This window comes from Ornithorhynchus anatinus, chromosome 15, assembly GCF_004115215.2.
Source record: "Ornithorhynchus anatinus isolate Pmale09 chromosome 15, mOrnAna1.pri.v4, whole genome shotgun sequence".
Classification (NCBI taxonomy): Eukaryota; Metazoa; Chordata; class Mammalia; order Monotremata; family Ornithorhynchidae; genus Ornithorhynchus; species Ornithorhynchus anatinus.
Genome location: NC_041742.1, coordinates 24928998 through 24945813, shown reverse-complemented (window position 1 = coordinate 24945813; position 16816 = coordinate 24928998). Strand labels below are relative to the sequence as shown.

The following is a 16816-nucleotide window of genomic DNA, read 5'->3' as shown; positions in this document are numbered from 1 at the left end:
TAAGCGCTTGGGAGAGTACAGTAGAAGAACATAACAGGCACATTCCCTCACAACAAGCTTACAGTCACCCCTCCCTGGGAAAGGGGAGAGTCAAGAAAGATTTGTTGGCAAGACTATAAATCCTCCCTTAGACTGTGAGATCCATGTGGTCATGGACTGTGTTTTTTAATAATAATAATGATGCCATTTATTAAGCCCCCCCTGTGTGCCAAGCACTGTTTTTCACGCTGTGGGGGATACAAGGTAATCAGGTTGTCCCATGTGGGGCTCACAGTCTTCATCCCCATTTGACAGATGAGGTCACTGAGGCACAGAGAAGTGAAGCGACTTGCCCAAAGTCACACAGGACTAGTCACAGGAGGGATTAGAACCCTCAACCTCTGACTCCCAAGCCTGGGCTCTTTCCATTGAGCCATGCCCGTTTTTTGCTTCTGTTGCGTGTTTCCAAGCACTTAATATAGCTCATTGCACTGCGAAAGTGTCCAGTAAATACCAGTATTACTCCTACCGTAGTCTAGTGGAAAGAACTTGGAGTTAGAAGGACCTGGATTCTAATCCTGGCTCTGCCACTGCATGTGCAAACTTGGGCAAATCACTTTTCTGGACTGCAGTTACCTCATCAATCAATCAATCAATCAATCAATCAATAAATGAGGCTAAAGACTGTGAGCCTCATGTGGGACATGGACTGTGGCCAACTTGATTAGCTACCCCAGCACCACGTTTAGTGCTTGGCAGAAGGAAAACACTTGAACAAATACCATTGGAAAACCCCCCATATTACTACTACTAGGAAAAATGTATAGGTTTTAAAGTGAGTGGGTTGAATCTGGTTTAGGTTAGAGATGGGGTGAGGTGGAATATATTAATAAAACCGGTAAATCAAAGAGGAAGCAGAATTTAAAAAAGTGGGGTCAATAAAATTGAGGATTAGAGGGTAGATGAAGGTATGAGTGAACAGAAAGTGGAAGGATCATCGCCATCAGAGTCACCAGAGCCGTTAAGGAAATGGATAAATTGCCATCTGGTAGTCTTTTCAGAGTATACCTTTGGACATTTGATATTCACCCCATTCCCAACCCCACAGCACTTACATATATCTTTAATATATTATAAATGACTTATTTGGAGTAATGTCTGTCTCCCCCCTCTAGACTGTAAACTCCTTTTGGGCAGGGTGTGGGTTGCTAGTTTTTGTTGTATTTTTCCAAGGGCTTCAGTTCAGTGCTGTGCACGTAGCCAGCGCTTAATAAATATCATCGATAGATAAACCTGAAACGTCGGGATGAAGAAAACAATTTTTAAGAAGATGAAGGTTTTTTGCCCAGAAGCCTGTAATTTCTTGAAAAAGACTGACAGGGTATGGCCACCAGATGGGATATGTAGCATGTAACATATAACATGGGAACATGTTAGAGCAGGAGGCTGAGACTTCTGGTGTCTCTAGGCTCCTTGACTGGCATCTCACTTAAACAGTCAAGGAGGTGAGGGCAGGCTCTGGAGCGTAGCCACAGCATTGCCCGGGCTTGAAACTGTGGTAAAAGTAGAAAGAGAGAGGGTCGTGGAAAAAAAGCCCCCTCTTCACTATATTCGAGACCGAATGTCAGATCGTCTCAGGCACCCAGAAATCTGTTTGGCAGCTTTATATGCTCATATGGCACATTGGGAATATATGGAAAAATCACACGGCTCACGCAGTAAGTTTTTAGGACAATCATTCCCACGTCCAAAAAATTCTGAATCTTCAGCCAGGGTTAGACCTCTTAATTTGTGAAAACACTGGCTGAAATATCATCTCCATCCCTCCGACTGGAATGATAATGTGCTTCCTCTAAGTCTCCCAATCAGCTTTCCCTTTCTGGAGAATTGACCAGGACAGAAATGTAACTTTTTGGGAGACCCTAAAGATCTAATGTTTAGAATTTGTGTCTGGTACACTCCTCTTGGGTATTATTTTAGGTCTCTTTTCCAAGTCTCATCCCAGTTGTAAAAGTGATTTGTGTAAAATACAGGTCATGAACTAGCTATGTGCAGTTCTTTGGATATTTTCTCTGTCCTTACACCATCCTCAGCATTGTCTCAGAAAATGGATTTTGCAAAAGTAATTTTAACATGTCATCTTCAGCGAACAGTGCGAGGAGGCTGGTGCTGTAAAGCGGATGGTTTCATGCTATAATAATAATAATAATAAGTAATTATGGTATTTAAGCGCTTACTCTGTGCCAAGCACTGTTTTAAGCACTGGATTAGATACGAGGTAATCAGGTTGTCCCACCTGGAGCTCAGTCTTAATCCCGATTTTACGGATGAGGGAACTGAGGCACAGAGAAGTTAAGGGACTGGCCCAAAGTCACCCAGCTGACAAGTGGCGGAACCGGGATTAGAACACATGACCTCTGACTCCCAAGCCCGGGCTTTTCCCACTAAGCCAAGCCGCTTCCCTGTGTCATGACTGATCCGTTCCCCAGAACCGGCGGAGGGAAACAGAGTCGTACGTTGGGCTCAGTTTTTTCATTCTGAGGTCGTTACAGCTGGGCCGGAGAAGGCAACGCATGACAAGGAAAAGCATAAGAATGAGGAGGGGCGTCGCAGCAGGTAGGCAGCAGTAGTAGCGCTTAGAAGAGTGCTTGGCACATAGTAAGCGCTTAACAAATACCGTAATTATTGTAATTATTTTTCATAGTTTTAGAGGCGGGACATCTTGCAGAGAACTTGCTTAACCAGGAGGTGGCAGAAAGAAACAGAGCTGTGAGATGGAAGAACCTTTTGTGTAGTGAAAATGGCTTTAATTGGGAAGTGTTTAGGGGAACATAAAGTAAGAAAAAAAAATCACCCAGGGAAGAGGGGAACCTAAAAAGTCAGAATAGGAGCAGTGTGGCCTAGTGGGAAGAGCACGGGCCTGGGAGTCAGAAGGACCTGGGTTCTAATCGCAGCTCTGCCAACTGCTTGCTTTGAAACCCTGTGCAAGTCGCTTAGGCTTAGTTTAAGTCACTCAGACTTAGTTCTCCCTCTAGATTGTAAACTCACTGTGGGCAGGAAATGTGTCTGTTTTATTGTTATATCGTTCCCTCCCAAGTGCTCTGCCCACAGTAAGCTCTCGGCAAATCTGGTTGACTGATTGACTTCTCTGTGCCTCAGTTTCTTCAACTGTAAAGAGGGAATACCTGTTCTCGCCCCTAGTTAGACTGAACCCCATGAGGGGCTGAATTATACTTCCCAAGGCTCTGCACACAGTAAGCGCTCAAGAAATACGATTGAGTGAATGAATGAATGACAGGGACTGTGTCCGACTTAATTGTACCTACCCCAGCACTTAGAACAGTATGTGACACATAGTAAGCGCTTAACAGATACCATAAAGAAAATTAGGGAGAGAGGCACTTAGCAACATTCATTTTCCCCACGGTGGTTGTGAGGGTAGAAATTAGATATTGAATGTGGAAGCGCTTTGGAAATAAAAGCGCTAATCAGAGAATCGGTGTGGCCTAGTGGAGAGAGTACAGGTCTGGGAGTCAGAAGGACCTGGGTTCTAATCCCAGCTCCGCCACTTGTCTGCTCTGTGACCCCGGGCAAGTTACTTCACTTCTCTGTGCCTCAGTTACCTCATCTGTAAAACAGGGAATAAGACGTGAGACATGGACCGTATCGAACCTGACTGACTTGTATTCACACCTGTGCTTAGTACAGTTCCTGGCACATAGTAGGCGCTTAATAAATGCCCTTCAGACCCATGACCTCTGCCCCCTGGTCTCCTGATCTTCATTACCCCAGCATCTGTCCTTTCTACCCTCACTTTTCTTTTTGATCAATCTAATTCACACATAATCCTGCTCCTACTCTTCTAATAATAATAATTACGGTACTTGTTAAGCGCTTAATATGTACCGAGCACAGTTCTAAGCACTGGGGTAGATACAAGTTAATCAGGTTGGACACAGTGCATGGGGCTGAATTGGACTCACCGCCGTTCAGCCTGCATAGAAGCAGCCGCCTCGAAGGGAATGGGGATGAAAACCACACGCACATGGCCCGGTGACTGCAGAATTTATTGAACACTTACTGTGTTCAGAGCACCGGACTGAGTGCTGGGGAGAATACAATAGAAGAATCACAGCAGAGTCGGTAGACACGTCCCCTGCCCACAACGAGCTTACGGTGTGAAGGAGGAGACAGGCATTAATTTAAATAAATTACGGTTATGGGCGTAAGTGCCGTGGATCCGAGGGAGGGGTGGACGAAGGGAGCAAATGAGGGTGAGGCAGAAGGGAGTGGGAGACGAGGAAACGAGGCCTTAGCCCGGGAAGGCCTCTCGGAGGAGACGTCCCTTCAGTAAGACTTCGAAGGTGGGGAGAGTCATTGTCGGACAGATCTGAGGAGGGAGGGCGTTGCGGGCCAGAGGCAGGACGTGAGCGAGAGGTCGGAGGCGAGATAGACGATGGAGGGAGAGTGAGAAGTTTGGCATTAGAGGAGCAAACTGTGCGGGCTGGGCCGTAGTAGGAGAGGAGCGAGGTGAGATAGGAGTGCTGTAAAGCCAGTGGTGAGGACTTGGTGTTGGATGCGGAGGTCGATGGGCAAAAGTCCCTGGCAACCACCAAGGTAGGAGATGTTGGAGCCCAAGAATTGTGAATTTTCTACCATCCAAGTGTGCGGCTGCCAGGCCCGAGGCCACTCGTCCTGGTTGGTATTTCTCCTTCCCAGTCCCCCAACGCACCCAGCGCAGTGTTCCACAAACATCGGTCCTTGAGTAAATACTGGTGCGTGAATAAGTGATGTTGAGTGAAAGAATGCTGTAGAGCAAGGATGATCTCGCCTAGCTCGCTGCCGACCTCTCGCCCATGTTCATTCATTGATTCAGTCGTATTTTCTCAGCGCTTACCATGTGCAGAGCGCTGTTCTAAGTGCTTGGGAAGTACAGCTCAGCAGCACATAAAGACGATCCCTGCTCACAACAGGCTCACAGTTTAGAAATTCATTGAAAGTCTACTGTAGTCAGCCCTTGGGAGAGAGCCATTGGAGAGAGACAATTTCATTCATTCATTGTCGTATTTATTGCGCGCTTCCTATGTGCAGAGCACTGTACAAAGCACTTGGAAAGTACAATTCGGCAACACATAGAGACAACCGCTACCCAACAACGGGCTCACTCCTACCTCTAACCTGGAATGCCCTCCCTCCTCATATCACACAGATTATTGCTTTCCCCCACCTCAAAACCTAATTGAAGCCACATTTCTTCCAAAAAGCCTTCCCTGACCAAGCCCTCCTCATCTTCCCCCGCTCCCTTCTGTACCGCTCTTAATTGCTCCTTCATTCATCCTCCCTCCCATCCCCACAGCACATATATATGTATCTATATATCCGCAGTTTATATTAATGTCTGTCTCCCCCTCTAGACTGTGAGCTCATTGTGGGCAGGAATGTGTCTGTTGTTTTATTGCACTCTCCCAAGAGCTTGGTACTGTGCTTTGCACCGTAAGCACTCAATAAATACGATCGAATGAATGAAAGTGACACCGTCTTACATTTTCAGGCTGGGTAATTGGGCCTTAAACTCAAAATATACTGTAAGAAAATTCACTGTAAGGAAAAATACGTTTTAAAGACTCCGAGGTACAATCTACACAAAAGTTTTTGTCAGAAAGTCGCCGTCTCTTGCGTATTCTGAGGCACTGTTTGATTTTCTTTTTCAGAACACTTCAACTGGGACAGTTACTTGAAAGAGACTGGATCTTTACCTGCTCCTCCACAGTGTTTCAGACAGGTAATGATAATGATGATGACGATGGTATTTGTTAAGCTCTTACTATGTGTCCAGTACTGTTCCAAACGCTGGTTAATATGGTCATTAAACGTTTCAGAATTGCTGTTAAACTCTTTTTAGGGTTCTGCTTATCGATGATAATCATTTTTTTTAATGATGTTTGTTAAGTGCTTACTGTGTGCGAGGTGGGGTATACTAGGCACTGGGATAGATATAGGCTAATCAGGTTGGACACAGTCCATGACCCTCTTAGGGCTCACAGTCTTAACCCCCATTTTACAGATGAGGGAACTGAGGCCCAGAGAAGTTAAGTGACTTGCCCAAGATCACACAGCGGACTGGTGGCGGAGCTGGGATTAGAACCCAGGTCCTTCTGTCTCTCAGGCCTGTCTTTTGTCCACTCACTGATTCTCAAGTTTTCCAGTCTCTCTGGGGCAGGAAATCTTTGCTTGTTTTCTAGGTAAAGGTTCCTTCTAGATTTTTTGCCTTGACACAAATAATAATAATAATCCCTATGAAATTTAAGCATTTACTGTGTATATTTACATTCTACATGTATATTTACTCTGTAAAATATACATTTTATATGTATATTTACTGTGTATATGTACATTCTAAGCACTGAGGTCGATTGAAGTTTATCAAGTTGGACACATTCCCTGACCCATATGGGACCACAGTCTAGATAGGAGAGAAAATAAATATTAAATCCCCATTTTGTACAGTGCAGGAAATTGAGGCACAGGGAAGTTGTGACGTGCCCAAGGTCACACCGTAAGCAGTCGGCAGAGCTGGGATTAGAACCAGGTTGTGTGACTTCCAGGCCCGTGCTTTTTCCACAAGGCTGTGTTGCCTCACAAAAGGGGATACCACCTAATACTATAAATTTATAAATGTCCTTGAAACCTTTCTGAGGAGAATTTGAGGCAGGAGAGGGAGTTTATTTGAGAGCTCAGTGATGGGATAAAATGGATTCTTCATTGTCTTTATAGTTAGTGTACTTGAGTGATTAAATTGTGAATAACTTTAATTTATTTATAGCAATGTCTGCCCCCCCAAACTCTAAGCTCGTTGTACTCTCCCAAGCATTTAGTTCCGTGCTGACACACCGTGAGCGCTCAGTAAATATGATGGAATGGATTAAATAAATTCATTTTGTAACTCTGACCAGTTATGTATTTCATATGTCCCCATATTTGTAGGGCAAAAAAAGCAAAGCCACTGTCCATGTTAAAAAAGGAGGAGAGATATAATCGTCCAGAATATGCACATATCCAAACTGACCGAAGTCATATACGTTTTGGATAATTGGGATTTTAGTACAATTGAAAGTAGCCGGACGTGTTTGCTCTTTTAAAAGCAGTCTGCCCCTCTCGGAAAAGAAAAGCCGTGTGATAATGGTGCTCAGCAGTACTGGTCGCGTGAATGATTCTTTATTTTCTAGCCAGCTTGTAGTTTTCTAACTCGAATCGCTAAGGTGTCGGTTCTCTTTTCCCTTCTGCAGTCCAAGACCCCACCTAGCAACGACTTCAAAGTCGGCATGAAACTGGAAGCTCACGATCCCCGCAATGTCACTTCGGTGTGCATTGCCACGGTAATCGGAATCACCGGTGCCCGCTTGCGGTTGAGGCTGGACGGGAGCGATAATAAAAACGACTTTTGGAGGCTAATAGATTCCTCAGACATTCAGCCCGTTGGGACCTGTGAGAAGAAAGGGGGCATGCTTCAACCTCCTCTCGGTAAGGAGCAGCCTTTGGAGAATGTTTTGTATTTCTTTTAACGGTATTTGTTAAGCGCTTACTATACGCCGAGCACTGTACTAAGCGCTGGGACAGATTCAAGCTAACCAGGTCAGACACAGTCCGTGTGCCACTTGGGGCTCACCATCTTAATCCCCGTTTTACAGATGAGGTACCTGAGGTACAGAGAAGTGAAGTGACTTGCCCTAGGTCACACAGTGAACCCAGGCCTCCTGACTCCCAGGCCCATACTCTTTCCCCTAGACCTCACTGCTTCTTCCTCCTCCCTCCAGTGTAGCCTGGGAACCTCATGTGGGACAAGGACCGTGTCCACCCTGAGAAACTGGTATCTACCCTAATGCTTAAAACAGTGCTTGACTCATAGCATTTTGCAAATACCATGAAAAGAAACCTTGGGTTTAAATAACAGTGCTAACCTTCTCCCTGTGCCTCGTTCTCCCCTGTCCCACCGTCGACCCCTGGCTCACGTCCTACCTCCGGCCTGGAACGCCCTCCCTCCTCACATGTGCCAAACTAGCACGCTTACCCCCTTCAAAGCCCTCCTGAGAGCTCGCCTCCTCCAGGAGGTCTTCCCAGACTGAGCCCCCCTTTTCCTCTGCTTCTCCTCCCTCCCCATCGCCCCGACTCCCCCCCGCTCTACCCCCGTTCCTGACCCACTGCACTTGTCATATTTATGATTCTATTTATATTGATGCCGTTGATACTTGTCTACTTGTTTTGATATCAGTCTCCCCGCTTCTAGACTGTGAGCCTATTGTTGGGCAGGGATTGTCTCTATTTGTTGCAGAATTGTTTGTTTCAAGCACTTATTACTCTGCACGCAGTTAGTGCTCAATAAATAGGATGAATGAATGCAAATACTACATGCGGTGAAGGGCAACTTTATCATCCCTGCTCCTTTTTCCTTTGGAAGTTCAAATTCATCGTAATAAGTCTATCAATGAATGATATTTATTGAGCACTTAGTATGTGCAGAGCACTGTACTAAGCACTTGGGAAAGTACTCTGCAGCAGAATTGGTGGGCACGTTCCCTGTCCATAAAGAGCTTTACAGTCTAGAGGGAAAAGTAGTTTATATTTCTGTAGGAAATAAAACTCTATTCTTTCTTATTTCTTAATCATCTATCAGGTTCTTGGTGTTTATTTTGATGTCAGTTTGCACAAAGTTTAGCAAGAACTTAGACTGGAAACCCACAAGTTTGGGGAATGTAAGCTCATTGTGGGTGGGGAATGTGTCTGTTTTTTGTTGTATTGTACTCTCTCAAGTGCTTAGGACAGTGCTCTGCACACAGTAAATACATTTGATTGACTGAATGAATGAGTGAACCGTGTTCCTCTTATATTTTCTTAATTGGTGATCTTTTGGTGTTTGGTACAAAGGAAAGGCATTGCCTTTTTTAATGCATCCTTATTCTTTTTTTGTGGGGGTGGGTAAGTCATTATCTTTTGGTTTTTGGAGAGCAAAAATTCAATATAATAATACCCATCCATTTTTTAGTTGTAGCAAGATTTTTACTCAAAGATAACCTGCTTTTTTCTTGGTCCCTTGCTCGTTAATAATTTCCCTATACCAAGAAACCTTCCATCTAAGAAAAATGCTGGTGTAAATTTAGACATTTTTCTGTCTAGCAGTAGGCAGCTCCAGAGAATAAAGAAAAGTCAGAACAGCAGCGCTTCTCTGTTGTGTGACTCTGGGCGAGTCACTTGACTTCTCCTTGTGTTTTACCTCATCTGTGAAATAGGGATTCAGATTCACATCGACTGTGCCCTAGCTGATTATCTTGTATCTGTTCTGGTGCTTAGTACAGTTCCTGGAACATAGTAAGTGCTTAATAAATCCCATAAAAAACAAACAAGCAAAAAGACAAAAAAAAGTGATGCAGATAGAGCAAAAAGCAAATGATATTATGGTGGAAAGCTGAAGAAAAATGCTTGCCAAACAGTTCGCCCCGATAAAAAAGCCTTTTGGCTCTGAATCTCCTGCATGTTTATCCTACAGATCATCCACATCTTTCTTCCCCCGCCCTCCCACCCCCTTCCCTTCCAAATCAAAGAAGTTTGGCTGAGGAATATTTTGGACCGGTCTCCTTGCTAAAAACTGGGTTTAAATGTCAGAGTGGGATTCTTACTTAAACTAATATTTTCTACTGAACAGGGTTCCAGATGAATGCGTCATCTTGGCCAATGTTCCTCTTGAGAACCCTAAATGGGGCAGAAATGGCACCAGCAACGTGCTTTAAGAAGGTAAGAAGAAGTCATCAGTTAGTGAAAAAGCTTCTGTCAACCGAGTCACGATTTTGCTTACCGCTTATGTTTGTCGTCCTGACAGTTTTCACCTTCTGTAAATCATTTTCGTCTTCCTCCTTTCTTAGATGGTAAGCTCGGGATCGGGCAGCATGTGCTTTGCCCACTTTGTGCCCTCCTAAGCGCTTAGTACAGTGTCCAGCCCCTTTGTACTCTCCTAAGCGCTTAGTGTATTCATTCATTCAATAGTATTTATTGAGCACTTACTATGTGCAGAGCACTGTACTAAGCACTTGGAATGTACAAATCGGCAACAGATAAAGTCCCTGCCCCTTGACGGGCTTACAGTCTAATCGGGGGAGACAGACAAGAAAAATGGCAGTAAATAGAGTTGAGGGGAAGAACATCTCATTAAAACAATAGCAAATAAATAGAATCAGGGTGATGTACATCTCATTAAACAAAATAAATAGGGTGATGAAAAATATACAGTCGAGCGGACGAGTACAGTGCTGAGGGGGTGGGACGGGAGAGGGGGAGGAGCAGAGGGAAAGGGGGGAGAAGAGGGTTTAGCTGCGGAGAGGTGAAGGGGGGGTAGAGGGAGCAGAGGGAAAAAGGGGGGAGGTCAGTCTGGGAAGGCCTCTTGGGGGAGGTGAGCTTTAAGTAGGGTTTTGAAGAGGGGAAGAGAATTAGTTTGGCGGAGGTGAGGAGCATGAGGGGTGGGCAGTGGAAAGAGAGAAGGGAGGAGAGGTAGGAAGGGGCGAGGTGATGGAGAGCCTTGAAGCCTAGAGTGAGGAGTTTTTGTTTTGTGCGGAGGTTGATAGGCCACCGCTGGAGGTTTTTAAGAAGGGGAGTGACATGCCCAGAGCATTTCTGCAGGAAGATGATCCGGGCAGTGGAGTTGAGAATAGACTGGAGCGGGGAGAGACAGGAGGAAGGGAGATCAGAGAGAAGGCTGACACAGTAGTCTAGCCGGGATATTACGAGAGCCTGTAGCAGTAAGATAGCCGTTTGGGTGGAGAGGAAAGGGCGGATCTTGGCGATATTATAAAGGTGAGACCGGCAGGTCTCGGTAACGGATCGGATGTGTGGGGTGAACGAGAGAGCCGAATCAAAGATGACGCCGAGGTTGCGGGCCTGAGAGACAAGAAGGATGGTCGTAGTGTCCAGCCCTTGCTATGGGCTCTAATTGCTGCTGCTTGATCCCAGAATTCCATATTTTCCCTCTCAAGATGGAAAAATAGCTAGAGTACTATTTTTAAATCATATGGATCTGACTTGGAGAGCGAAAAGACAATCAGTCAGTGGTATGCAGGACACTGCACTAAACACTTGGGAGAGTACAATACAACGCAGTTGAAGATATGACCACTACTTAGGGGTCTCTTTGCTCCCACCTTTATTCCATGTGTGCGCTAAGGAAGGTATATGCTAAGGAACTCTGTTTGCTTTTTCTAATCAAGTGTATTTACTGAACATTTACTGTGTACAGAGCACTGTACTAAGTACTGGGGAGAGTACAGAATAACAGAATTGGTAGACAGTTATTATTATTATTATTATTATTATGGTATTTAAGTGCTTACTATATGCCAAGCACTGTTCTAAGTCCTGGGGGTCAACGGGTTGTCCCACGTGGGGCTTGCGTAGCTCAGTGGGAAGAGCCCGGGCTTGGGAGTCAGAGGTCATGGGTTCGAATTCCGGCTTTGCCACTTAGCTCTGTGACTGTGGGCTAGTCACTTAACCTCTCTGTGCCTCAGTTACCTCATCTGTAAAATGGGGATTAACTATGAGCCTCATGTGCGACAACTTGAATCCCCTGTATCTACCCCAGTGCTTAGAACAGTGCTCTGCACATAGTAAGCGCTTAACAAATACCAACATTATTAATCCCCATTTTCCAGATGAGGTAATTGAGGCCCAGAGAAGTGAAGAGACTTGCCCAAGGTCACACAGCAGACAAGTGGCAGAGCTGGCATTAGAACCCATGTCCTCTGAATCTCAAGCCCGGGCTCTTGCCACTAAGGCACACGGCTTCTCTTTCCTTGTCTACAAGGAAGTTACAGTTTAGATCCCTCTCCTCGCTTGTTTATAGTCCCTAATTTGTGTCGGGAGAGGACAGTGGTGAAAGAACAGAGGGAGGAAGAGAACTTTTGAAATCTACTGGAGTAGTTTTAGCATAGCGAGGAACCATTTAAAAATGAACCATCCTCTTAGCCCCCTAGATAAAATTCTTGCCAACTCTCTCATAATGGCTGCACTTCAGTAAATATAATCCGTGGGAATGAGTTCACAGAATAGTTGGTAATAAGACAGTGCCAAAGAGATGTAATCTTGTTTTTATGGAAGAGAAACAAAAGGCAAGGAGGACGTAAGTACAGTTTAGCCTAGACAGTTTGGATTCTCTTACTTTTTCCCATCTTCCGTTTTCATGCCGGGTAAAGTTTGATCGAAATTATAGTCTAGATGGAGTAAATTTCACTGTTGCTATGTGACTTACTGTGGGATCCCCAAAAATCAGTGTTTTAAGAAGTCTCGAGGTTAAATGGATCTAGTTCTTTTGGGTTGGAAATATAGAGTTGAATTCACTTACAAGAACCGCTGTTGTATTATTTTGATCAGCGTTAAAGAAAATCACGGGGCCTTGAGGAAGGAGTGCGGTGGGTAGCGGACGAGGGACTTCCGTTGCTAATCTAATTCAAAAGAGCTGCCCTTCCTTGGTAAGAGCCACTTGTGGGTTAGTACGATAAATACGATCGGATGAACGAACGAACGGTACCAGTCGAATGGGAAGGATGACTCTCAGCAGTGGTGTCTTGCAGTTATTTGATAAGTCGTCTTGGATTCCGATCTTCCTGTAGAGTGGAAGCTCGTTACGGGCAGGGAACGTGTCTGCTAATTCTCATGCTGATTGTAGTCTGTCGTCCTCTCCCGAGCACGTAAAACAGTGCTCGGCATATGGAAAGTGCTCAATAAATACCATTGGCATTTTGGAGCCCGGTGCCGGACTGAGCAGCTACTGCGCCTCCCGAAGGGGAGCACTGTCAGGGAGGGAATAGGCAGCTGGAGGAAGCAGCGTGGCATAGCGGCTAGAGCACGGGCTTCGGAGTCAGAAGGTCACGGGTTCTAATCCCGGATCCACCACTTATCTGCTGTGTGGCCTTTGGCAGGTCACTTCACTTCTCTGAGTCTCAGTTCCCTATCTGGAAAATGGAGATTCATTCATTGTTGTATTTATGGAGCGCTTTCTGTGTGCAGAGCACCGTACTAAGCGCTTAATACAATGCTGTGGACAAGGTAAGCGCTCAGTAAATATGACCGAGTACTAATTTGCCACTGTGGGCCCCTTGTGGGGCAGGGACTGTGTCCGACTCGTTCTGCTTGCATCTTCCCCAGGGCTTAGTAGGTGCCTGGCGCATAGTGCAGCGTGGCTCAGTGGAAAGAGCCCGGCTTGGGAGTCAGAGGTCATGGGTTCGATTCCCGGATGTGCCACTTGTCTGCTGTGTGACTGTGGGCAAATCACTTCTTTGTGCCTCAGTTCCCTCATCTGTAAAATGGGGATTAACTGTGAGCCTCATGTGGGCCAACCTGATTACCCTGTATCTACCCCAGTGCTCTGCACATAGTAAACGCTTAACAAATACCAACATAGTAAGCACTTAACAAATGCCACAATTATTATTACTATTACACTGATTATATATTTTAGATGCATAATATGTATTATTAGAGTGCACCTGCCACTCTAGCTGGGCACCAACCTGTGGGCCCAGATAATAATGATGGTATTTGTTAGGCGCTTACTATGTGCCAGGCACGGTACTAAGTACTGGGGTAGATGCGAGCAAATTGAGTTGGACACAGTCCCCGTCCCTTGTGAGGTTCACCATCTCAATCCCCATTTTCCAGATGAGGTGACCGAGGCCCTGAGAAGTGAAGTGACTTGCCCATGATCACCCAGCAGACAGGTGGCAGAGCCTGGATTAGAACCCGTGACCTTCTGATTCCCAGGCCAGTGCTCTGTCCCGTAGGCCACAGGTGCTCAGAACCTGAGCCAGTGGGGCTCAGACCAGCGCGGTCAAACTGAGTCAGATTCAGGTGGGCTAGCTTGTCTTCCCCTCCTCTTGCCCGAGTCCCACTGGGGAGGGGATAGCGAGGGAGCGTGGCTCAGTGGAAAGAGCCTGGGCTTCGGAGTCAGAGGTCATGAGTTCGACTCCCGGCTCGTCCACTTGTCAGCTGTGTGACTGTGGGCAAGTCACTTAACTTCTCTGTGCCTCAGTTACCTCATCTATAAAATGGGGATTAACTGTGAGCCTCACGTAAATACCCTGTTACCCTGTATCTACCCCAGCGCTTAGAACAGTGCTCTGCACATAGCGCTTAACAAATACCAACATTATTATTATTTTTTAGGAGGTCAGCCCAGCAGGAGAGGAAACCCCACCAAAGATGATTATGGGTTTATATTGGCCTCCTGCTATTAACGGAGCCTTAGACCAATCTGGAAATCAGGCTGGACTCGGAAATTTTTAATGGGGGCCAGAGGACCTTGGTATAAATCCCAACTCCACTTCCCGTTGGCTCTGTGACCTTGAGCAAGTCACATCACTTCTCTGTGCCTCAACTACCTCATCTGTGAAATGGGGATTAAGATTGGGAGCCCCATGGGGACCGTGGACTGGGTCCAACCTGAATCTACCCCAGTGCCTAGAACGGTGCCCGAGGCATAGAAAATGCTCAACAAATACCATTAAAAAACAAAATCATGGCTTGCTATTTGCTTGCTGTGTGACCTGAGACAAGCTTTTTAACTTCTTTGTACCTCAGTTTCTTCATCTCTAAAATGGGGACTCAATCCCTGTTCTCTGTCTCGTACAGATTGTGAGCCCCATGTGGGGCAGTGGCAGACTGGATTATCTTGTATGTAACCCAGCACCTAATACAGTGCTTGGCACAGAGTAAATGCTGAAATAGCATTATTATTATTATCAATATTAGTAATTATAATCATTTAAGCCATCCTGTTGGGCTCGGACTGGATACCACTGGCTTAGGTCATATTATGCCCTGAAAACCCAGCCTGGGTCAAGCTTTTGCTGGGAGTGTTTATCGTCGACTACCCAGCACTTTAAAGCACTCAATCCCCTTGCCCCCTCCTGCCTCACCTCACTACTCTCCGCTACAACCCAGCCCACGTCCTTTGTTCTTCTAATCCTAACCTTCTTACCGTACCTCCATCTCATCTATCTCGTCACCATCCTCTTGCCCCTCCTTCCCTCTTTATATCCCACCGACAATTTCTCTCCCCACCTTTGAAGTTGTATCGAGGGCACATCTCTTCCAAGAGGCCTTCCCCGACTAAGCCCTCCTTTCCTCTTCTCCCATTCCCTTCTGCGCCACCCTCACTTGTTCCCTTTACTCATTCCCCACTCCCGGCCCCACAGCGCTTACGTACGTATCTGTAATTTTATTTTTATGAATGTCTGTCTCCCCTCCTAATCTCAGTGTGGGCAGGGAATATATCCATTATATTGTACTCTCCCAAGGGCTTAGAACAGTGCTCTGCACACAGTAAGCTCTCAGTAAATACGATTGATCCAGCAACACATCTTTAGAAGATTGTCCAAAGTCCCACTTAAAAGTAGCACCACAGTAAATGTGTGAATTTAAGGAAAATGTGTCAGTTGAAAAATAAAATCATATTTTCCTTTATTCCTTTGTCCTGTGGCATTAGTAGTGATATAGCTGAGGCCAGTCGTGAAACTCATATATCCAACTGAATTGATATTTTGGAAATACATTAACTCTCTCAGATCCCTGGGCTATGTAGTAAATTGCATATAGTTTCCCAATGACCTGAGTGAGTTGAAGCAATCGATCATCTAGTTCACTCATCGTATTTCACCCGAGTATTTCAGTGTTTTTTTTTTAGAAATACCATGGGTCTTTAGACCGTAAGTCCCTCGTGGATAGGAAACGTGTTTACGAACTATTTTATATTGTACTCTCCCAAATGCTTAGTACAGTTCTCTCCACACAGAAAGCACTCAGTAAATATGATTGATTGATTTTTGTGATATCCAGCTAGGCAGATTAGTACCTCTATCTCAAATGAGGGGACTAAAATTTTTTTTTTCAAGAAAACACAGTATTACTGTTGAGCAAGAATAGTATCACAATCTTTGATTTTCCTCTCTAGAGGCCAGTGATTTTATTCTACTTTTTGTTGCATCAAGCAGCTAACTTTATCAGCCAAGATTCGTTGCCCCCTTGCTAGTTTCCGAGTCCAGCGATGTGCGAAAATGAGAATTGCTTAAAAAAAAAAAATCACAGGGCAACTTCTGTGTCTTGCATCGATCAAGCCACTGTAGTTACGCTCCCCTGAAGTCCTGCCATCTTATGAAGGGTGATATGGGATGGTGGAGCAGAAGCTCTGTAAGGATGGTGAAACAAAGGGGCAGGGGCTAAAACAGGTGGTTTTAGGGGAAGCAATAAACAGGGCAGCTTGTTGTGGCTTGGCCTTTGTTTTTGCACAATGCTGCCGGGATTATGGGTCCCTCAGGGTGAACTTAACCATACATGCTGTGTTCTTTGCATGCAAAGGACAGCCGGTTACCGGTACACATCACTCACGCACCCACCCACCATTTTAGCCGTTCTCGGTGGGTCATCTCAGCATATTAAGTTCGATGTTCTGTCTTGTTTTGTAGGAACCTCCAAAGCCAGCCCCCAACCATTTTAAAGCAGGGATGAAACTTGAAGCAATAGACAAAAAGAATCCTTATTTGATCTGCCCAGCCACCATTGGAGATGTGAAAGGAGATGAGGTTTTCGTTACATTTGATGGCTGGAGAGGAGCGTTCGATTACTGGTGCAAGTACGATTCCCGAGATATCTTCCCCGTCGGATGGTGTAACTTGACGGGCGATGCATTACAGCCACCAGGAAGTAATGGTAAACAATCTGTTTTCCTCTATGCCTTTAACAGCCCAGAGCTAATCTTTTCTGCCCAGTGGTATAGAAGTCCCTCAGCTTTGTGGTTTGATCCAAA

The 16816-nt window shown here is 45.4% G+C and overlaps 1 protein-coding gene across 1 annotated transcript in view; it reads left to right on the top strand.

Annotated features, from left to right (window-relative positions):
- The window catches only part of SCML2 (Scm polycomb group protein like 2), an 85766-nt gene that overhangs the window by 24975 nt on the left and 43975 nt on the right, over positions 1 to 16816 (top strand). Inside the window, 4 exon segments of the mRNA XM_039914178.1 lie at positions 5691 to 5761; positions 7266 to 7500; positions 9677 to 9765; positions 16476 to 16719. Of these exon segments, the coding sequence (XP_039770112.1) occupies positions 5691 to 5761; positions 7266 to 7500; positions 9677 to 9765; positions 16476 to 16719 (639 nt within the window).